This window comes from Lethenteron reissneri, chromosome 21, assembly GCF_015708825.2.
Source record: "Lethenteron reissneri isolate LAM-NWPU_2019-01 chromosome 21, ASM1570882v1, whole genome shotgun sequence".
Taxonomy (NCBI): domain Eukaryota; kingdom Metazoa; phylum Chordata; class Hyperoartia; order Petromyzontiformes; family Petromyzontidae; genus Lethenteron; species Lethenteron reissneri.
In genome coordinates, this window is record NC_083799.1 from 4,795,445 (window position 1) to 4,819,893 (window position 24,449).

The 24,449-nt window shown below is 45.8% G+C and overlaps 1 protein-coding gene across 1 annotated transcript in view; it reads left to right on the forward strand.

The window, feature by feature from the left end:
* Nucleotides 1-8,462: 8,462 nt before the first annotated feature.
* Nucleotides 8,463-24,449, forward strand: part of LOC133345093 (POU domain, class 6, transcription factor 2-like) — a 41,934-nt gene continuing 25,947 nt past the window's right edge. Inside the window, exons 1-3 of the mRNA XM_061555567.1 lie at nt 8,463-8,593; nt 14,591-14,770; nt 22,145-22,685. Coding sequence (XP_061411551.1) covers nt 14,708-14,770; nt 22,145-22,685 — 604 coding nt within the window. The 5' untranslated portion in view covers nt 8,463-8,593; nt 14,591-14,707. The remainder of the gene's footprint in view (nt 8,594-14,590; nt 14,771-22,144; nt 22,686-24,449) is intronic.

The window sequence follows — 24,449 nt, forward strand, 5'->3', positions numbered from 1 at the left end:
TCGCGGCACCCCACACGTTTGGCCCACACACACACCCGTCACGCACTCAAACACCGCAACGAGAGGGGGGCCGGTATCACGCACCATCGCACCATCACGCACCACTCCGGGTACCCATATCGAACCCGGCCAGTGGTCCGTGCTGGCCGATCGTGTGGTAGCCGCATCGTCGGGGTCGTCGGCCGTTGTGGGGTATATCGACGGGGTTGAAGTGCGCATCCTGGTCGATACGGGAGCATCGGCGACTATTATTTCGGAATTGATTTATAATATTCTCCCTGTCCGGAGTCGTCCCTTGATGCCTGTTGACATACCATTCTATGCGGCTAACGGGGGCTCACTTGGCATCATCGGACAAATTCGTGCCCAAATTTGTATCGGGGAAATAAAATTGTCTGGGCCGATTTTTGTTTCTTCCTCGCTGGCGGTTCCGTGCCTGCTGGGGACGGACTTCCTGGCCAAAATGCCGATTGTAATTTTGATCGACCAGGGTTGTATAGAGCTTCCGTCGGGCAGACGCATGGCGTTTCTGCCATCACCGGTTGCGACTCGGACGGCGTTCGCGACGGTGCCGGCGTTCGTGGAGAGAACGGTACGCGTCCCTCCGGGGACGCAAATGTTGGTACCCTTGAAACTTCGGCGGCCCCTCGTTAAGGGTACTGGGGCACAAGGGGTACTGTTGGGACCGTCTAGGGCCGGGGTTAGTGGACCTGACTTACTTCCGGCCCAGACCATAGTGAGAGGGGATGGTGAACCCTTCATCGCGGTCCTAAATGTGGGCTCGCGGACGGTGGTGGTCCCACAGGGGACCGTGCTTGCTCACGCAACGCCGGTGCCGTGTGAGGAACCCGCCGTAAATCGCGTCAAAACTGTCCCTGCGTCGCGACCGCATTCGGACAGCGATGAAGGGTGGCTCGAGGCGCTTTGTGCGGGATCGACGGACCTGTCCGATTCAGAGCGTCAACAACTTAAAACACTACTGCGAGAATTTTCCGACGTTTTTAGTCGAAATAAATATGATTTGGGTTGTACTCACTTGCTGCGTCACCATATTGACACGGGTGACAGCGCGCCAATTCGCCAAAATCCGTTTCGGTTGAGTCCCGCCGAAAAGGACCATGTCAAATCGGCTGTTGATGACATGTTGGCCGCAGACATCATTTCTCCTTCCACCAGCCCTTGGGGAGCGCCGATCGTCCTGGTTAAAAAGCAGGACGGTTCGTTGCGGTTTTGCGTTGACTTCCGGCGTCTTAACAAAATTTCGGTTGCCGACGCATACCCGCTCCCTCGGATGGATGAATCGCTTGACGCCTTGGCGGGAGCGCGATTCTTTTCCACACTCGATTTACTTTCGGGATTCTGGCAGCTTCCTCTGGACGATGAGTCAAAGCCTAAAACTGCTTTCCGTACACCGCACGGCTTGTTTCAATTCAACCGGTTGCCGATGGGCTTACACTCAGCGCCGGCAACTTTCCAGCGTTTAATGGAATTGGTTTTGGCTGGACTGCAATGGGAGTCGTGCCTCATTTATTTGGATGACATTATCGTCTTTGGTAAAACTTTTGATGAACATCTCCAGAGGTTGCGGGCGGTTTTCCTAAAGATGCGGGCTGCTAATTTGAAATTCAAGCCCCAAAAATGCCATTTGTTGCGTGATTCGGTGCGTTATTTGGGGCACATCGTGGGACGCTCAGGTATTGCTACCGATCCCGCCAAAACGCAGTGTGTCAGCTCCTGGCCGACTCCCACCTCGGTGGGAGAGGTCAGGAGTTTCATTGGGTTCGCGTCGTATTATCGACGGTTTGTTGCTGATTTTGCGACAATTGCTAAACCCCTGCACGCTTTAACATCTAAAGGGGTTCGGTTCCACTGGGGTCAAGAGGAGGAGGCTGCGTTCCGCTCCCTTCGGGACGCCCTGGTAAAAGCCCCTCCCTTGATTTACCCTGATTTTTCGAAGCCCTTTTTGCTCGACACCGATGCGAGCAACACAGGTATTGGGGGTGTGCTTTCCCAGGTGGTTGATGGCGTTGAACGGGTGGTCGCGTACGGTAGTCGGGTGTTGTCTCCTGCGGAGCAAAGATATTGTGTCACCCGTAGAGAACTGTTGGCAATTGTTTTTTTCATCCAACAGTATCGCCCATATCTGTACGGTCGGCATTTCACCGTCCGCACAGATCATGCGGCACTACAGTATGCCCTGCGAGTTCAACAACCATCGGGACAGTTGTCTCGATGGTTGGAGGTTCTCCAGGACTTTGATTTTGAGACCACCTACCGTAAGGGCGTTCGCCATACCAACGCGGACGCTCTGTCACGCATGCCAACCACCTCGGAATGTGCATGCCTCCTGGGGTCGGGACGTTGCAGACCTTCAGGGGACGCATCGGTTCCGATCCTGGCAGCCACCGACGACGACAAACCACTGCCTGATAATTCGATCGAACAACAGGGAAGAGATTCCCTGTTGGGGTTGCCCGTCACTGAGTGGGGGCGCCTCCAAATGGAGGATACCTCCCTCCTAGGGTGGCGTCGTCGCGTCGGGGGTGCTGGGCGGGTGAAAGGTGATTCAGGTGCATGGGAAATGGTGCAGGGTCTGCTCATGCATTGGGACGGCAAATCACAGCGACATCGGCTGGTCGTCCCTTCTGAGTTGCGAGGCAAGGTGGTGTGGGCCGCGCATGAGCGCCTGTTACACCTGGGGACCCTAAAGACCCTTGCACTGATACAACTGGATTTTTTCTGGCCTGGTATGACAAGGGATGTTGGGGATCTATTGAGTTCATGCCCGCGGTGTGCGCAACGGAAACCGCCGGCACGGGAGTCTAACCCGCCTTTACAATCGATCAAGGTGTCCAGAATAAATGAGCTTGTCGCGCTGGACATCTTGGGCCCATTTCCCGCCACCCCCAGGGGCAATAGGTATTTGTTGACAGGGGTCGAGTATTTTACGCGCTGGCCCATGGCCTGGCCCCTTGCCAACCAGTCGGCAGCAGCCATCGTGGACGCCTTTGTTCAGGGATACGTCCTGGACAAAGGTGCTCCGGAACGGCTGCTGACCGACCAGGGCAAAAATTTTTCCAGCAAATTACTTAAACAAGTCTGTGACCTCTTAGGCACAAAGAAAATTCGGACCTCCCCGTATCACCCGCAGACTGACGGAATGGTCGAGCGCCTGCATCGCACCATTTCGTCAATGATGGCACAGCAGGTCTCAGATTCACAGACTGATTGGGACCTGCATATTCAGGGGGTCTTGGTGGCATACCGGATGGCACCCCATGCAGCTACGGGATTTTCCCCCTTTTACCTTATGTACGGTCGCGAACCCGACCCGCCTGTTCGCGCCCAGCTGCAGATCCCCGACCCGCAAGGAAAAACTAAATTGGCTGACCACGTCAAATTTAATCTGGCTAAATTAACAGAGGCGCGGGATGCTGCGAGGTTGAACTCGGACCTCCGTCAAAAGGCGAACGAGCGCCTCAGGCTGGGTCGGGCGCATGTGATACAGTGGAAGCCGGGGGACAGGGCATGGTTGCACTGTCCCCAAGTGCCCCTGGCTACCTCCCCTAAGCTGGCGCGGCCGTGGCGGGGCCCTGTGGAAGTGGTCGAGGTCTTGCGACCACAGTGCGTGCGCATTCGATGGGGGAAGCGGCGATGGTTCGTGCACCCCTCTCGGTTGAAACCCTTCGTCGCGGTACACAAACCCACTTCACACATGCGTGGCCAGACGTGTGGGGGGTCGACCGACTCACTAGGTCCGTCTCCGCCGCGCTCACCTAATGCCTTGCCGGCCGTGCCACCTCCAGGTGCATCGAGACTGACGGGCTCACGCCCGACCACCCCTTCTGGGGATACCAACGGTCACGCGGCATCAGAGGAGGTCTCACTCCGGGACGGACGATTACCACCTGACGGTCCGCCACCCGGGGTTTCCCCGTGTGAGGGGCCCGCCGCAAGGACACGCGCAAAAATGCGCAGACTGTTGTGAGACCGCAAGATGTGTATATATGTTGTGTTCATTGTGTGTTGTGTGGGGGGGTGTGTTCCCTGTCCATTGAATTTACATACGTTGTGCTCACCTGCTGTTGTGTGTATGGTGGCTTCCCTGCAAATTGTATATAGCTTGTTTCTTACGGAATTCGTATTTATTCAAGGGGGGGTGCGTCGGGTTGTTTTCTCTTCTTGCTGTGCATTTTTTTGTTGCCGTTCTTGTTATTGTTGAAAATTAGTGAGGCACACGCGCGGTTACGGTAAAAATTCATTTTTATTGTCATTCTGTATGTTGGCAGCCGGGACGGCTGCAAGCTATGCGGGGGGGGGGTGATGTAGGGGTGTTAGAGAGAGGGCCGTTATGTATGGCAGTCTATGGGAAACAAACACAGTGGGCGGGGCTACGTGTGTGCACAGGGAGATGCCCTCTGCGACGTCCGAGCCAGACACCCTGGGGGGGGCTGGTTTGGCGTTATGATCCCCCGGGGCCCCACCCCTCAAGGAGGGTTGGGTATAAGAGGGGACGTTATATGGGCTCGAGTCAGTTATGTTATAGTTAACCAAGAAGGCTGAAGACGTCTTAGATAGAGCCCTGGACTCCCCTCGTTCGATGTCCTTATCAGGGCCGAACAGGACTGAGCCAGCGGCGTGGTCCCGAAAGCCAGAGCCGGTGCTCTTCTAAGAGCTGGTCTGGGACTCCGGGTACCGGCCCGACTTACCAGTGTCGGGCCAAGTAGCCTCCCCTAGCCCAGTAGTGGAGGACTGTGAGGCAGGCTAGGACTTAGCTAGGAAGTGTATCCTTAGCTAGTCGGGTGAGGTGGCCGATACCCCCTCCAGTGCTGTATGTCACATACGAGCTGTGTTGAATAAATATCCGTGTGCCTCCACCTCGGCGTCAAGTGTCTTCACCGGTACTTCATATATAGAGATTTATGAAGAAGCCACTAATTTTGTTATATTCTCCACAATGACTACATTATAATTTTGTCTTTATACATATTCATTTCATTGCTTATTTTTCCTTTAGAATCCCAGCGAAAATGTGATCTCTAGAATAACCCATAGGTGCCAGTGAAGAGTTTACTGAGTATGTAATGCGCGCTCGCGGCACGTGGCAGGCAGTGGCGCGTCAACCGGGTTTCCATGGGCACAGGTATGTTTGTGTAACTGGGGTGCTGTGTTGATTTGAAGCTTTCGTGACTGCAGAAATCCATACTCTTTGGTTCTTTTGGTAAAGTCACGTAGGTATAAAATACAATTAAAATAAATCACGACGTTTCGGGCGCAACACAAGCATCCATCATCAGGTGGGAAAGCATGGTCTGCTGCTGAGGCAGACTGTTTTAAAAGGTTTGAAATGGGTGTAGCTCAAGGGTCATAAAGAAGTGGTCGGGGCCAGTGATGTTAATGTGTGAAATTAGCATGTACAGTAACTGTAAGATAAGGGAGCGGCCTCCTCGACGAGGTGCACGGAAGTGGCCCTGTTATTAACCAGGTAAAGTCTTAACTGACTGTGTTTCCATCCAACCTGCCTATGTCAGCTGTTATTTCGACTCTCTGTCTCTCTCTCTATGCCTCTCTCTTAGACCTCTCATGCTCACATGTCCGTTGCATTGCACTCTCATGCATTTGGATTGCACTTTCATGCTCATGTCTTTTGGATTGCACTCTCAAACTCACAGGCCCTTTGGATTACACCACAGGTGTGGACTCGAGTCATGTGACTTGGACTCGAGTCAGACTCGAGTCATGAATTTGATGACTTCAGACTCGACTTGGACTTGCATAACAATGACTTTGTCCCACCTCTGAGGTGTGGACTCGAGTCATGTGACTTGGACTCGAGTCAGACTCGAGTCATGAATTTGATGACTTCAGACTCGACTTGGACTTGCATAACAATGACTTTGTCCCACCTCTGGATTACACCTGTTGGGTTGCACTCCCTCGTCGAGGAGGCCGCTCTTTATCTCCTTCTTTTCTACAGTTACATGCTAATCCCTCACATTAACATAGCCACTTCCGTGCCCTCGTCTAGGAGGCCGCTCTCCTATCTTACAGTTACATGCTAATTTCACACATTAACATCACTGGCCCCGACCACATATTTTTGACCCTTGAGCTACACCCATTTCAAACCTTTTAAAAGTCTGCCTCAGCAGCAGACCATGCTTTCCCACCTGATGTTGGACGCTTGTGTTGCGCCCGAAACGTCGTGATTTATTTGTATTTTATTTTATACCTACGTGACTTTACCAAAAAGAACCAAAGAGTATGAAGTTCAGTGGTTATGGTCACGATTGGAAAACAGCACAGACTGTTACATGTAAGTATTGTTTGAGATACATAGATACGCAATCAAAAATATACGTTTGCCAATACAGTATATATAGTATAACGCTATATTGTACTTATGCGCGGCAGGTTGACTGATGTTAATGTAACAATGTTCCCGATGGGTTGGAGCCATGAAATGTCCATTCGAGCGGTTTCGTGCTCTCTGAGAATAAAAATAAACCTGACATCTGAACCGCATCTCCTGGGTAAAATAAACGGTAACCAAAAGGTCATATCCTAAATATATACAATTCGGTTCCCTCAAGTTATTATAACCCCCGAAAAAACACCACTTGAAAATAACTTCATTGGGGTCAAATGCATGGTATGTTTTCGCTATTTCCGGAATGTGAAGTCTTAAACACGTTTTTAAACAACTGTCCGATCGGCTGGAATCGCAACAACGGCAAAGAATTTGGTCCGTGAAAACATCACGCATTTGTGATAGCTTTGCGCTATATAATATCACGAATACAGTACCAATAGTACACCTTATTATATTGTACTGCACCTCTGATTAGCACAGTTGGCTGCGTACGGTGCGAAAGAAGTTAAAAAGATACATTACTGTTTAACACGAAGGCTTTCGCGACCAATATCATCCATAATAGAGGGGGTTTTTTGGGTAAGATCGCGTAAATATGTCGTTAAAACCCGCCACAGCCAACTAGTAAGGGTTGTCACGTAAACAGAACATGCCAATTCGTCAATAGTACCGGTGTGTTGGAGAGCCAAGCCACAACATTTACAAACTGAGTACGACGTTTCGCCAGTAATTACAACTAGCTTCATCAGGCGACAGCCAGATTTGTGGAGAAGTCCACCTGTTTCGTTCCTTATATAGAGGCGTAGATATGTGAGTAAACGTACATTATGCATGCGCATTATGCGAGCCCTTTGATCTTGTCCTTCCTGTCTATTGTGTGTATTAAAATATCCGTACCAACGGTAATCCCTATTGCATCATCAAGACAGGAAGGACAAGATCAAAGGGCGCATAATGCGCATGCATAATGTACGTTGACTCATTAATCCCCCCTTCCCTCCACTTTGTGCAAGAGCGCAGAAGTGTGGTCATCACATCGACGCCTATATACTGTATAAGGAACGAAACAGGTGGACTTCTCCACAAATCTGGCTGTCGCCTGATGAGCTAGTTGTAATTACTGGCGAAACGTCGTGACAACCCTTACTAGTTGGCTGTGTCGGGTGGTGGCGGGTTTTAACGACACGTATATATTTACGTGATCTAACCCAAAAACCTCTATAATGGAGATACATTACTAACACCGGTTTTGAGTTCCAAGTATTTTGGCACGCAAAACTGTTTTTATGTGTCCGTTCTCTTAGAATTTAGAGTAGATAACATCCAAGTTTATGTGAGGAAAGAACATCGGGGTATCTATCATCTATCTTCATACTCTGGGAGACCTTGCGCGGTGCTCGTCTCGGTGGTTTTGATTTAGGCAGGACATGTCATGTCTGGGTTCCAATGCCGGGGTCTTGACCCTTTATTAACACAACCCACCTTTTGGCCAAGCGACGTAAGTCGAACCAAGTGGTGCTTATTTTATCTGCCGCAAACGGGACTATGATGACAATAAACTGTAATTGAACTGTCGGGATTTGAAATTACCACCTTGATTTTGATCATGGATTCCCACAATGTGCACCTGTATACATATACAGTCTACAATAGCTTTGTTTGTATTATACTGCATCGCCTACACACTATGACATACAATACCTATGTATGCTTCGAGGATGCCGACTTCATATAACGTCCGATTGCATGAAAAATTTGATGCCAGCGTTAATTAAGTCATTGTTAAAATATATATATACTGTTGGATATATACTGTGAAAGTAGGAAAGTAGTTTCTCCAGCGTAACCAGCCCGTGCATGGGCGCTGCGCGTCGAGGCGGATGAGCACGGGCCGGGATGAATCATGATGCCCGTGCGCGGTACAGAATGATGTGCTGATATAATTTAAAAGCGGGGGGGGGGGGGGGGCAGCCGTGGGAGGTAGTGGGGGGTGTGAATGCAGCACCGCCTTGAGCACCAGTAAAACCGAGCCATTGTGAAGTACTTTAATAGGCTGCCGAGGTTACGGTGGGGGCGAGCATTAAACTGTTTTCGCTTGAGCCGTCCGGGACGTTTGGTGCTGGGCGCGCATGTGGTCATGTCCGTGGGAGGATTCGTGCCGAGTTCTGCCCCACAAACACAAAAGTTAATCTTCTGCAGCACCGGACGTGCCAAAGAAGGGTGAGTTGAGGTTGGAGCCCAGGTTCTGCTGTTTGGGGAAGGTGAGGTCTGCTGTGTACGCACGCATGGACCTCTCATTGTGCTCCAGTGTGACTCGACGATTAATTCTGCTTGCGACGTGTGCAATAATATAATTGTCCACTCATTGAATACATTTCCCGTCTACGGTGTTATCATTATCTCGATACTACTGCGTAGGCTTTTATCGCGGGGTGTGCTGTATAGCTTATCCGATGCATTTTCGAGTTGTACCGCCTGTTGTTCGTCGGGATGTCCGATGTTTCGTTCCACGTGCTGGGGGGGGGGGGGGGCTTCTTCAGGAACTTGATAAACCGAACCAATTCATTTGCTAAAGAAGTTCCCACTAGCACGTGCAGAGAAACGTCGGATATCACGCTGATAAGAACACGCGGTACAATGCGAAAATAAATCGTAGAGTTTCTACTCCGTCGTCTTTAAACATCGCAGCGTCGTGCGCTATAGGGCTGTGCAACGAGACGCGGAAGAGATGCCCTGCTGTCTGACAACTCGACGTGAGAGAGTTGCCGAGTGAATCTCTCTCTCGTGTGAGACACGAATCGCCCTCGTACAAGCTCTGCTGGTGCGCATTTTTACAAGTCAAGGTTTTTGTCCCACTGCGGAAGTTTTTGTGGGGTTTCTATGCTGCACTTTGATGTGCTTTCACGTTGTTCCGTATGTTGTTTGGCACAGTGGACGACGTTTCGCTGCACATGCTGGGGAGATTCAACCTGAATAATAAATCAGGATAACTACATTTATCTTGTAGCCTAATGGTAGCATTTGCATACAATCCACAAATTGCACTGAAAGTAACTAATCAGATATTAGGTTTAAGTCGTCTTACAAAGTAGGGTCGCGTGGCAGGTAGGTGGTCAAGTCGTGTCGTCACTGATAATGTCGGCGGGTTAACGGAGATTATCCGCTCCTCATTCGGGGAATATATATGTTGAACTTAATTTCGCACCGTACGTAGCCAACCGTGCTAATCGGAGGTGCTGGGGAAGGGCAGCAAACTAAACACATATGCTGTGTGAACACCGAACCTTGTGTAATAAACGACTCTGTCAGGCTCTCTTGGTCTCCGTTGTCGTTTATTTAGGTTCTTCGTATCGCACCCTGCTGGTCCTCGGCCGGACCCGCGCCGCCTCCGCCGCGCGCCCCGCGCACGCTCCGTGTGGCCCGCACTCGCCACCAGCCACACCGCTCGCTCCGTGTGCCCCGCACACTCCGCTAGTCACTCACTAGCCACGTGTGCCCCGCACACTCTGCTAGCCCCTCACACACCGTTAGCCCCGTCTACCCCACGCACACCGCTGGCCGACGGTGTGCGTAGGTCTACGACCACGTGGCAGATGGCGCCGCTCCACCACGTGGCAGAAGGCGCCATCTTCCGCACTGCCCAGCGTGGCTTCCCCTATTCTCGCTCCGTTCCAACTCCTCGATCTCTTCCGGCTCTCTCCCTATATCCTCCCCCTCACGTGACCTTGACTCCTCCTTCCCGTACTGCCCCCGTCTCCGCCCCGCCGTTCACCTCGTCTCCCATTGGAGCCGAGGTGAGCAGTGGCTCCTCCCACACGCTCCGCCGACCAGGCTCCGCCCCCCAATGCTCCGGGCCGTGTGATTGGCGTGGAGGCCAGCAACTACCCCGTTAATGTTCGCATTACACTTGGAACACCAATACTTTAGTCGACCCCCACTTATTTCACCAGTACACCACTGCTGGTAGTAAGTCTAATTATACACAATTTTTATTCCTGGGTACTAAGTGTTATTTTTTTATTTCTTATGCCTAAAAAGTATAGAACATGTCTTATTATTCCCCACAAACTTTGCTTTTGTGACTAGGACTTTATGTGAGCGAAAGACAAATGCACACGTTTTCTCATTGAAAATAGGTATATTTCAAAATATCACTGTCCTAGTCACAAAAGCAAAGTTTGTGGGGAATAATAGCCATTTTCTGTACTTTTGAGGCATAAGCGATTAGGAAATAACACTTACTACCCAAGAACAATTTTTTTTTTACACTGTTATATACGGAGATGTGGTGCCAATGCTAGTCCACGCTGCGCTGCTGGGCGCGGATACATATGAGACTCCACTGGAGTAGTCACTATGGTGCGTGTTTCCCGGTTGTGCTGTACAACTCCCCGATGTGTTTTCGGGTTGTATCGCGAATTGTTTGACATGATGTCCGACGTTTTGTTCCGCATGCCGGGAGCTTCGAGAAGTGCAGAAGCGAAGAAGGCCCCAGTCGCCTGCGAAAGTCGTCTGGCAAATCGGATGCTTTCCGTGACAACTTTGTTCCTTTCCTTGACTAATTATATGACTAATTATTCGTCTCTGTCCCTGTGAGAGTCTGCGTGTCCGTGTCTACTCAGGCATGCCCACGCAGCGCTGATGTAAAGACAGTACAGGGCGATAGAGGGACAGTGGCTCCCCAGGACCATAGTTACTAGTTAACGTGCTAATGAGGATTGATGGGACGAACGTTGACAGGGTCACGTGAGGGGGAAGCGCGGGACCCAACGTCCGTGAAGTGTAATCAGGGCGGAGATTGACAGGGCCACGTGCGGTGAGCGAGAGTTCGGGAATAGGGGCGTGGCCGGGGCGTGCGAGGGATAAAAGCCGGCGCGAGCCGGAACTGGTGGCTGTTGTTGTGGAGAATCGCCGTCGTCTTTGAGTAGTCTTGATGGCTAGAGTTACATTGTCTCAGAATAGAGTCGTCTAATTACCCAAGTGTATATAGTCACTCGCGGTTACGTGTTAAGTTGTCAGCAGACTTTATTCATAATAAATATAAAATAAAGAACAAGACAATGTCTCTGAGAGCTACATTACACTACCATTAATCACGCCGAGTGGCTATTGAGAACAAAGGGGATCTGTGATAATGCGTGGGAAGTTGGGCACAAGGACAAAAAAACTAAAACTCACCATTCGATAACGCCCATCATTGTTTTTTCTGTAAAGGACCATTTCCTAAACTGTCGCACATTATTACTATTATCATTTCTTCGGGGAAGTGTTATTGACGGTTGTGTGGAGTGCATTTTTTAAACGGATGTTGTTGGTTTACGAGAACTTCGGGGGACTCTCCGTGTACTGCGACTGTTGCCCTTCCTCTGAGGTGGTGGATCTGTTAGCCGTGGATCCGGCTTGGACACCGTGCGCCGGGGCTATCGTTTCCGCGTGTGAACGCCGTTCTTAAACGTCTGCTATTTTAAATTATTTTCAAAATCATCAACGCTTGTGATCTATATACTGCTCAATGGATTGCCTTCCTACATTGTCGCTTAAGCATAACTTCTTGGAACGGGTGCTTGACCATACTTCATCACAATAGTCACTGTCGGTTTGAAGTCGCGCTACCTGACGATGGAACCCGGAATGAGATGTTAAACGATTACACATTTATTTCAACATTTGAATCGACGTATACCTACACACAAAACTAAATAAAAAGTACGTTGAATATAGCACTGCTTGTTTGACGCATGAGTAACAACACCTAGAAGTCCAAAACAGTATACACAGATGTATTTATTTAGGATATTTTTTTTATAAGTGCATTAATTAAGAGTGGCAACCATCGTGTGATATAAAAGTACTGTTACTTTTCAAATATCTATTCACATCGGCACAGACGCATACTCCAGCTGAATGATATAAAAGCGAATCGGCACCTTCGGAGACAACCCCTTCAGAGCATAGAGAAGTCTGGCTGAATGTTGCCAATTGGAGATATTATTTGTTCAAAGCGGTAAATTGGAAATAGATGACATTTCTAGGCAGTTGCTCAGCACACCACTTGTGTCTTAGCTGTCTCACATGATTTCCCAAACTGCAGTCCTTGCGACAAAGCACACCGCCACGTCTTTTTGCATTCACCAATTTACTTCCATTCAAATACAAGTTCAGCCGTTCCACGCTGCACTCGCCAGATGATTGTTAAGCACGTCCCACGTGACGCGCACAGCAATTGACGCTGTCTTTGTCGCAAACGCGCGTGCATACACACGGACACTGAGATTTCAATCTCAATTTGAATCGTCTCTCGATTTTAATTCTCAATTTTAATTCTTAAAATTTGTATTCTTAAAATGTATATCTGGGCGTCTGTGTACATGATTCCACGTTACACAGACAGCATTGAATGGCTAGGAATGTCACGTGTTAACAATTATTGGGTGCGTGGAAGTACGGAATATTTGGCGTAAATTTATAAACACAGGAAATCAGTGGCGTGATGGGTCTCCATGACCGCTTTATGCCAGTTCTTGGTATTTACTGTATAGGTGAAACGTGTGCTGCTGTTTCTTTGCTGCACCTTGACGTGCATCCCGCACGTGTAACAACATGCAGTATTGCTATCACTGTGAATGTTAAAGCATGGACTTTTAATTGCATAATGTATCGAGTTCCCACACTCACTCTGCCCCGCGCTGTGAGTTTACTTAAGTACTGATGTAACCTGTATGGAATAACCAGCATCGACAACAAGGGACATAACTATATAATAATACCATGATATTTAACAAAGTAATAATGTTGAATTGGACATGCTTTGATGTTAAACCATGATTAGATATGTGCTTTGTAAAATGTGGATGTGACAAGCATTAGATTTGGTCAAGTGAAAATGTTAGACGTTTATATTTTATATGTGGTTCAGCACTTGCCTAGATTTTATCATGTTGAAATGTTACATGAATTAGGTTAATGATCATAATTGCAATCCAAATTTAAATATTCATACCCAATGATCACATCTATGAAACCTACTTAAATCAGGAACAAACTTTTATTACGAGGAAAATGGCTAAATGTATCTGTAAATATTTCCATTCATCCCGTTCATCATAGTTATTTTCAATGTGCTCATCTCTTGTACACACCTTTTTATATGTGTAGAGTAATAGCGCTGGCTGCTGACAGAAAGTGGTACTGACAGCATAGGGCAGTATACACGTCAGCAGGGACAGTATATACGGGGGAGAAGATAACTAAGGGAAAGCTCAGGAAGGGGTCCATCTGGAAGCCCCGGGAACCTGCTAGTAGGTTCCAGAAGGGGGGCGTGGCAAGGGTGGAGCGAGGCCACGACGGGAAGATAAAAGGAAACCCTCGGCGAGAGCTCGGGGCTGTTGCTGGAAGTGGATCCCCTTGCTGTGTTGCTGTTCGTCACCTTCGTTGCCGTCGTCTTGACCATCACTGGGCACCGCTAGCTAGACAGCCTGTCAACTGTACTAGCTAGATAGTGCCGTCGAAATAGACGGATGTGCGATATATATATAATTCGTGTGTAACTACGTAGGGCGTTTGTAGTCCCCTTTGCATGCAAGAATAAAGAAGGTGCCTTAAACTATCACTGTCTCCGAACTGCATCATTACATAGGTTTAACCATTTAGTAATTCAGAATTAGATCAATAATTTATACAACAGTATGCCGACGTGTAATTCAAAGAAACCTTTTTATTAAAGACACGCTACAATAATCGTCAATATTTATATCAGCATTCCAGAATCAGAATTCAGCTGTTTATAAAAAAGAAAATGATCGACTTTATTGATTCATAATGATATTATATACATGGCATATTATAGTTTTTTTTTATTGTCAATTATTGAAATATTCATTTTAGGTACCATAACAATTCTTTAGATTCACCATACTATTGCTTTTCACCAAAATTTGGAGAAGATCAAGATACCATAGTGGCCAAAGCTGTTGATGCCACCAAACCTTGCGAACTCTTCCCACCCTCCGCTGGATCTCGCAGCAGCTGTATGATCCAGCGCGACCTCCATCGTAGACACGCGACCTCGCCAAAACACGTTAATTTAAACCCACGTAATTTGTCACGGCCCCTTTATATTTCCCCCATATTCCGCAGCCCACGTTTCTGTTAATGCGTGATATTTAAAAGTCCACGGCTGACAAAACTGTAATACCCATCCGGCATTCTCTCTGGCAGCACGGCGCACCGTGAAGGTCTGACCTCTCCCTTGACCACCGTGACTGATGGGGTTGGGGAAGTGTGGCAAGCCCCATGGAGCCGGGGCGGCCATTCCTCTGGTGACGTGATGCGAAGATGGACGCTCGCTGGCTGAGAGGTCCGCGGTTCGTGGGGACGCTGATGACATCCAATGGACAGGTAAGGCTGGTGGTGTCTCCAAGGCCGCCTCTATACTCCCTTCACCCTGCACGCAGCTCATTACTGACAGCGCCGTGCAGCTGAGGTATGCGGCAGCGCAACCAAAGCGTGATGCTCATGGTTCAAGGAGCTTCTCTTTGGGAGATGCTAACTCTCTACACCTCTTGTATGTATGCTCTCTGTGCTCCCATGTCAACGCCGCATTCATTTAAAGTGAATGCCATTATTACAAATGAGCTTTATTTATTAAAAGTGTTCAATGAACATCATTGTCATGGTATAAAATTATCAGCTCGTTTAGGAAGTTATGTCAATGATAGTACATTCGAAACCCAACTTGCTACTTGGATATAAGTTAAGGGTGGTGGTGGGGGGGTTAAGTAAGTATTTGGTAATTGTGTGATAAGATAAACAACTATTTCCCTGACTATTTTTAACGTTGTGTTTCTGGTGATAAATTATATATATAAAATGTAAGAGCCTTAAGCAATTACCGTATCCATACGGGTTGTAAATCAAGATCTTTCCCAAAGTCACCTTGTATCCAACCATTCGGAGTTTAAATGTTTAACGCATTCGTTTTATTGGGCCATACTGAATAACTATATCTGCAGAGGTGTTGTATTTTCCATCATCCGATACAATAGTCATATGCTTTCAGACTTTTTACTCCAGAAAAAAATATGAGGTATGAAGAACGGTCAAACTATGTAACATTCCATCTCATTAATTATGTTCTAAAATTGGAAACATTTGAACAATGTAAAAAATCATGAGCTAGCCTGCGTTGTTTTTTGTTCTTTTATTTTAGATTTATCTTGATGTGTCTTTGATTAATCCGACGAGAGCAGGTTGTGGGTTAGACTTGTGGGCTGGCTGACAAATCAGTGGCGGCAGAGCTGTCAGACAGGATCAGAGCGAGCTTTCATCAGTGAGATTCGATCCACCCGATTCCCTGTACGAGCTTGCTCCTGTGACCAACTGCAAGATCAGAGCATCATAATATTTTTCAACAAATCTTTAATTTCTTAGTCACCAGCTTGCGTCGTTATGTTTCATCAATGCGTTGCATTAAAGTAAGACACTATTAACCTTTTACTTTTATTATAAAAACATTTTCTTGTAAAAATATTCTATTAAACCTGATATTCGAAATTGTCTTTATGATCGCTGAAATTACATGGAGGGGAGTAGGGGTGTAATTTCGAGAGAAGAGAGGCAGCGAGTAATGCTACACTAGGTCAAAGGTCGCCCAGTGCCAGACCTCATCTGACATATGTCACATGTTTCCATGATAACGCTCTAAAAAGTGCCCCGTTTGCTGATATTGCTAGGACAACTGGACCTGATAGGTTGCGGCTATGATGGATGTCCTACACTGGAGGACTGACCAGCATGCATTAAAAGCAGGTGTTTTATTAAATCTATTTTGATCAAATATGCAAATGTAGTAGCGTAATGCACAGTTTCCATGCATGTTTGCATATTTTTATTCATTTATTTGCCAAATAAATATTTTAACCCTTGAGTATTTCACGAAATATCCTTTTCAATTGTAACGTCCACTGCAATGAAGTGTAATGTTTAATATGTTCCAATACTCGCATTATGTTTTCTACAATGGAATAAATACAATTAAGTATTATACTTTTAAAAATCTAGACGTGTTTCTATATACATCACAAAGTGCCGTAATCAGATGTGTGATGCTGTGTAAAAATAAATGCCCTTTGTTGACATATATCCATTGAAATACAGATTTACACAATCGGCTCACGGTCTGGTTTCTTCGTTCATAACTAGAATTTCAAGCCTAACATAAATGTAACTACGCTGTAATAATCACAAATGACAGATACTCAGTTAAATAGTGTACTGAGGTAATTTCTACGATATGTAACGCAAAATGGCTTCTGCTGTGAATTCAAGAGGCTTATGACTGGTAGCATAAGGTATGCAAAGAATGTAGTGGTTTTCATTAGAACCTGTTGTGCTTTGTGCTCTTTACCATAATAATAATAGTAATTGTCTTTAGTGAAGTCTCATTAAATATAATGTCCTTTATTTTGTGGTGTTATTAATACATTTTAAGAATACAAGTTGTGAAGAAGCAAAGTTTCCTCTTGTAATAAAGGTATGCTGGACAAATAATACAATTTCTAAAATAACCAGAAACATAATAACTATCTTAGACAGACATATCTCTTGACGATAATTACGGGCAGCTCCTTGTGGCATTGCGCTACGTTATCACTCTGATTGTCGATCGTATACAGAGAGCATCGTATATTTTGTTACGGCTTTTAATGTGAATTTAAAGGACTCGCATAATGCACATGCATAATGTACGTTGACTCAGTAATCCCTCCCCCACTTTACGCCACTTCCACGCCTATATATATACATCTGGATGTCGCCTGATGAAGCTAATTGTAATTACTGGCGAAACGTCGTACTCAGATTGTAAATGTTGTGGCTTGTCTTTCCAACACACCGGTGTGCTGTACTAGTGATGAATTGGCATGTTCTGATTACGTGACAACCCTTACTAGTTGGCTGTGTCGGGTGGTGGCAGGTTTTAACGACACATTTATATATTTACGCAATCTAACCCCCAAAAACTCTATTATGGATTAATTTTAACTGTGCACATCGAAAGGGATGTTTAAGAAAAGATGCATGTGCGATTGTAATTCGCAAAATTGTATTTCTCTGTTCCTCATTATACTGCCGCATTTGTGTGAAACATTTAATGTAGTAAATACATCAAAATGGTTGTGAAGTTAAGTGCCTCGCAAGCACACATCCCATAAATACATATGAATAATAAATAATGGATGAGTATTGATTTATTTTTTTATGACAAAAGGTGATATTAAGTATTAATTAGCTATCAGCAAGCGTTTCGGAAGGGCCATTTCCACGGATACCTTTTCTGTGCTTTTAAATTACCCCCAGCACAAAAGCTGTGCACACAATGTTCTCTTTAAAGAGAGGCATTTTGGCTGCATACAGCAATTGAATGGCGATACCTTTTGTCACTTCACAACAGTTGTTATTTTATTTCGACAGTCGTTCTCGGCAGAGTGCTGTCACAAACGAGTCCCTGATGGCCCGGGACATTGTTCATCACAAAAATTGCTATCGACTTTTCTGAGGCACATTTAACGACAGCTTAAACTATTTTTTATTGATTAACATTTTCATAGATTATATTCTGTCATGTCAAGTGGAGAATATGAGGTAGTAGGCTCTGTGTGAGCGCCCCCAGCACACGCGCCCTGCTTGTAATCCGAGGCTTGAGTTACCGTCGGGGTTCGCTCTGGTTGCGTGTGAACACGGTGGCACTCTGTGTGTGTGTGAACACGGTGGCACTCTGTGTGCGTATGCCTACACGGTGGCACTCTGTGTGCATGTGCACACGGTGGCACTCTGTGCGTGTGTATGTAATGACAGTAGATTCAGCCTGCAGTGCGAATAGACTAGTGGCCACGGGAGGTAATGACAGGGGAGTCAACTTGCAGTACCAGTGGACTGCTGGCTGCTGGAATGATCGAGAATAGGAGCGTGGCCAGGTGACGAAAGAGGACGGTAGAGTCTGCTGGTAGAGCGAGCGTCTAGAATCAGCGAGAAGGTTCGGGAATGGGGGCGTGGCCTTGGACCGTATATAAGGGAGATGCGCTGGAGACTCTGGGCTGTTGCAGTGTGGTCTCCGCCTGTTCGAGTGTGAGCATGTGGCGCCTTAATAAAAGAAACCATCTGAAGACAAGTGCGTCGAAGTAGTCTTTACATGTACATGGTGACACTCTGTGTGTGTGTGTCGCAGCGTGGTTCTCTATTATCCAAGAACCTTGATGCAGGATACATGTTAAACTGTGTGTACCTTTGGGGTGTGGTAAGGTAGCATTTAGTGCACTGCACTACGAACCCGGTTACTCGAGTTCAATTCCCACTCACGGCCAACACCAGTGACGAACTAGGTAAATATCACCACTGGGTAGACAAAGGTGGCCGGGCGTGGTGTTGGCCACTCACCCCTCATGTGCTGTGCCGGCTTTCATCGGTGTTCGCTAATAGCACTTTTTCTAAAACTTTGTCTTTGTACCCATGTCACAAATAAGAAACACATTCCTGCGGAAGGAGCTGGTCGGAATGTTGGGTTGCTCGGTCAATGGCCAGGGTCAACGGCGGCGTGGTGTATTTCGCAAATATGCCCGACTGTGGGGCAGGCACAAGCCGGCGTGAGTAGGTTAAATGTTGAGTTTTATAAGGGCACCACGGGGTGACCAGCCCCTCCCCACCCAGCCCCACCCCTCCCACCCCCCACCCAGCCCCTCCCCACCCAGCCCCTCCCCACCCTCCCCTCCCCACCCAGCCCCACCCTCCCCACCCAGCCCCTCCCCACCCTCCCCTCCCCACCCAGCCCCTTTCTCCCCACCCAGCCCCTCCCTGCATGACGGACGGACGGACACAATAATCCCCTGTGAGCTGGTGTAACCAGGAGGTTCCTATCAGTAAAAGCGAATTAAGCTTAAGCTTAAACAGTGAGTAAAAGTGTTATGTGCACGTTTATCAAATGTACGTATTTTTTTATTTTTCTATCTACGGGGCTTTACTGAAAGACCCAAAGAATATGACAATGTACGTTTTATTAACATATATTCTAAACAATTTAAACCAGATGTTTGAGTCAACCAGTCTAGACAGCAAATAAAACAATGTAAATTTAAAATTTTCATATTCTTTGGGTCTTTCGGTAAAGCCACGTAGATATAACAAATAATAAAATAATAAAAATAATAACAATATCACGACGTTTTGATCGCAACACAAGCAATTGTCATCAGGTGAAAAATATAGCGGGAGAGCTGCTGAGAATATATGGTGGGAGCGCTGCTAAGGAAGGGAGTTATGAAGGTTTGAGATTGGTGTAGCCCAAGGGTCAGTGGGCGGGTCTAGAGATAAAATTTGCATGTAAATGTAAAATCAGAGAAATCTTGACAAACGAAGCTGTGGGGGTGGCCATTGTATTGTGAGAGATTAGCATGTCAATGTAAGAAATTTGCTAGTAAATGTAAGCTCGGAGACAGCTCGGAAAGAGCCATCGCCACAAGCAAATTTCTTACATTGACATGCTAATCTCTCACAATACAATGGCCACCCCCATAGCTTCATTTATCAAGATTTCTCGGATCTTACATTACCATGCAAATTTCATCTCTCGCCCCGCCCACTGACCCTTGGGCTACATTAGTAAATGGCGGCTTGCCATCCTTTTCCACCTCCATGTGGCGATGGCTCTTTCCGAGCTCTCTCCGAGCTTACATTTACAAGCACATTTCTGACATTGACATGCTAATCTCTCTTACATTGACATGCTAATCTCTCACAATGCAATGGTCACCCCCACAGCTTCGTTTGTCAAGATTTATCTGATCTTACATTTACATGCAAATTTCATCTCTAGCCCCACCCACTGACCCTTGGGCTACATCCATCTCAATCCTTTATAACTCCCTGCCTTAGCAGCACTCCCACGATGTATTCTCAGCAGCTCTCCCGCTATATTTTTCACCTGATGAGGATTGCTTGTGTTGCGATCAAAACGTCGTGATATTGTTATTATTTTATAATTTGTTCTATCTACATGGCTTTACCGAAAGACCAAAAGAATATGAGTTCCTGCAGTCACGAAAGCTTTAAGTCATGATTTTAAAAAATCATTAAATAAAATGTAAACTTTGATTGAATTATACCCGCTATTTACATCAGCAAATATGTCTAACCTCGTGAGAAAGAGAAACGTGTTACACGTGTTCATCTTCATAAATGTGATTGATTCGTCATTCTACGTCTGTTGTCCCCATTATTAGGGCAGTGATAAGTCTGCATACATGTCGGATGTTTTTTCTTTCTCAAAGGCAAGTGTCTTGCTGCAGTTGGTCAATTGATTATACTAGCAGCTTTCAGCTGCCGCACCCATTTTAGCCCAGGCGAGGTGCATTAGCTAGAATATACTCGTCGTGTCTCACTGCATTCAAAGTGGAGGCTCAAAAATGAATGTTGAGCAGTGATAGAGGGGGCATAACTTATTCAGGCAAGGGATGATTATTTTATTTATTTTCCCTTACAGAAAAGTGCCATTGTCAGGTAGTGTTATACATAGAGAGGCTAAAGTCAGCTTTCATTAAAAGCCACAATAGTTATGTTAGAGAATCAACATATGGTATCAAACCATGTAAAGCCTGCATCTTCAACGCAATTACAACCATGAGGACAAATCTGATGAAAATCAACTGTTAAGTGGAAAGTGTTATTGGGTTTTCGCAGGTTTTTGAGACCGAGTTATGTATCTGTAAAATTTAATTTTTTACTTTGGTCACATTTAACATCTCATTGCTGTGTCTAAAATTGCACACCGTTTCTGGATCACAAAACATCCTTGCTATAACACAACATGTGTGTGAATTCTTCAAGTATATTATATAACACAGCATAAGATGACGATTGTGTACTTTCATTGCTGTAAAAAATAAACGCAGCAGATGATTGAATGGAAAATATAAACACAAATATGAAGTCACATTCCTCTGTCCAAGTTATTAAAGTCATGCCGTATTTGCTTAAAAAATATATATCAAAAGCTGTTATGATGAAAATGTAAATTCTCCTCGGCATATCGCGAGATAAACTGGATTAGTCCTAATACCCACTTCAGCGCTGGTTAAAGCCAGGTTGGGGTAGAAGCTTGGCCTTAAACAACTGTAAACACTCGATCACTGCTCAATCATTTTGGGGTCAGGTGCTATATTGTAATTTATTATTAAGTCAACTATTCATTCAGTCGGCTTAATTGGCTTCTGGTGACGTGAGCCCCTCAACCTCGGACTAATTTTGACCTGGGTTGTTTCAAATTTTATTTGTAGGTTACAAATGATGGAAATAGACTATATTAGGGCTTTTACATGTAAAAGACTAGCCAACATCACCGCATTTCTGATCAAGCTCGGCTACATTTAAAAGCATGAACATGCCACACAGGCCTACTTAAATGCAATATTATGACTTAGCAGTGTGAGTTAAAAGTAACGTGGCACCACAGTCCCAAATCTGACAAATTATATTTGATTTGTGTGACATCACCATTGATCAATGTAAGTATGGTTCGAGACATATCTGAATTTGGAAAATAATGTAAATACAACATACCACCTACATACGGCCACACGGCAATTTGACTGGTGTGAGATTATTGTCTGGCTCACTTTCACCTCCGATTATCACAGTTGGCTACGAACTGTGCAAAGGAAGTTCTACATACATACATGTAATAACTTAGCCACCCTTTTGTGTTGTTTTGTTATTTTGTGGTAGGATGCAATGATCTCTGAGCAGCATCGCCAGCTGAACAGGAAGGTTCCGCCTCTCAGTTCATCCCTGCTATTGAGTGGCAACTGTGAAAAGAGACGGCTGTTTGAAAGTTCAAAGGACACACAGAACATTGTTTTGGCCAACACAGAGAGACTGCCCACATTCGACACTCAGGCAAACGGCCGATACCAGTCGACAGTGTTCACGGACCAGAGACCGAGGCTGACGTGCCTGGTAGAAGAGACTCAAGACCCCTTGCTGGATTGCAGGCAGAGCATGGGAGCAACGAATAGCAGAGCCGAGCTGCAGGAGACGCGGCCGGCAGCGACTCGGGATGCAAACGAGCCGGGCAGCTGGGCTGGGACACAGACACCCGAGGACGGAATGTGCAACATTAGACCACCAGCAGAGAGCCAAAATGTGCAGCTGCACCTGGGCGTGCCGAATATGGTGGAGAACAGGAGTGCAGGGTTGAAAGAGCCCCTGATTATGGCCATGAGATCAACAGAGGGCCGACTGGAGGAAGAGACACACGGCAGCTTTGGTGAGTGTTGAAAACTCGTTTCCTATTTTGTTCATGAATTGCACTGACATATTGCAACATTAGAACTAAAACTTGATTTGGCGCTTTCGTGACTGCAGGAATTACTCTTTGGCTCTTTCGGTAAAGTCACGTAGAAAGAGAAAATAATAAATAATAGCATACGACGTTTCGATTGCAACACAAGCAATCATCATCAGGTACAAATGAAAGAGAAAACAAAACCTAGTAAACTTAGAAATATAATGTAATACAACACAGATAGTCGGCTAACATAACAGTCAGCACCCTACCTGGTTGATTAAGTTTTTCCAAAGATTGCTAAATTTAAGAGAGAGATTAAACACAGAACAGGAGACACATAGACAGACACCTAAGCAGAGAGAGAGATCACACAGAGACACACAGAAAGAGACAAACACATAGGCACACAGAGAAACGACGCCTCTGTGTCGAGAGAACATTGACATGCTAATTTCTCAACCCCCATCCCTCTCTGCCCCCCTCTTTCTCTATTTATGGCCTCGACACAGGGGCGTCGTTTCTCTGTGCCTATGTGTTTGTCTCTCTCTGTGTGTCTCTGTGTTATCTTTCTCTGCTTACGTGTCTGTCTATGTGTCTCCTGTTCTGTGTTTAATCTCTTTCTCTTAAATTTTGCAATCTTTGGATAAACGTAATCAACCAGGTAGGGTGCTGACTGTTACGTTAGCCGACTATCTGTGTTGTATTACATTATATTTCTAAGTTTACGAGGTTTTGTTTTCTCTTTAATTTGTACCTGATGATGATTGCTTGTGTTGCAATCAAAACGTCGTATGCTATTATTTATTATTTTATCTTTCTACGTGACTTTACCGAAAGAACCAAAGAGTAACATTAGAACTGACAACGTCCCCGCAAACTTTTTTTTAAGTACAGCAAAAACACATACTTTATGCACTTAATATCATCATCTAATAATAATAATTTATAGCTCTGTCAATCCGCTGCTGAATGAACGCCTCCTCACATTGTGTCGGTCGGGGGGTTATTTAAGCACGCTTCATGCTAGTCAGCATGGGTTCGTGAGAAAGGAGGTACCATGACTGATCTAGATAGCACTCTCCACTGATGTTAGCTGGGGCCAGTAATTGAGCTCAGTTTGCCAGGTTCGTCGCATAGTGTGCTAATCCATGCACGACTGCTGTTGAATGTCAGTTCCATAGAATGTAAGGTAATATTTGTAACTGGTTTTCAAGCTTTTATTTTATCAAAATAAGCATCGCTCGCAAAAATGTTTTGTGTTCTAGTAATGTACATCAATTGTGAATGTGTCATTTCCTGGCAGTGATTTTCAATTGTATGGTCGAATCTTGTATACATCGAGTTATGCTTCAAGCATTTAGCTTGGGTATTGTCTAAGACAAGTCATGCCGAGTTCCTTTAGCTCGAGAGACTAGCTGTATCGGGATCAAACTGATGTAAATCAATAGGCACTGATACAACATAATTCATTTATTTTGCTTCTGCCTTTATTTGCACACCTTAATTACTCTTATAACATTTTGTGTGTTTATAAATAAGCCTGTTGCGAGACATAGGATGCACAAATTAATGTTTAAAAATGCTACTAAACACATTCACATTGTTGACATGTCCTCAACTTATGATTAAAACTGTCCTGCATATTAGCCATAGCCATGATCAATTAATTGACTTTCAGAACAGTCCAATTGTGCCAAAGAGTTAAATGCCCAATGCATTATTTGTTTATGTAAATAACAGGCA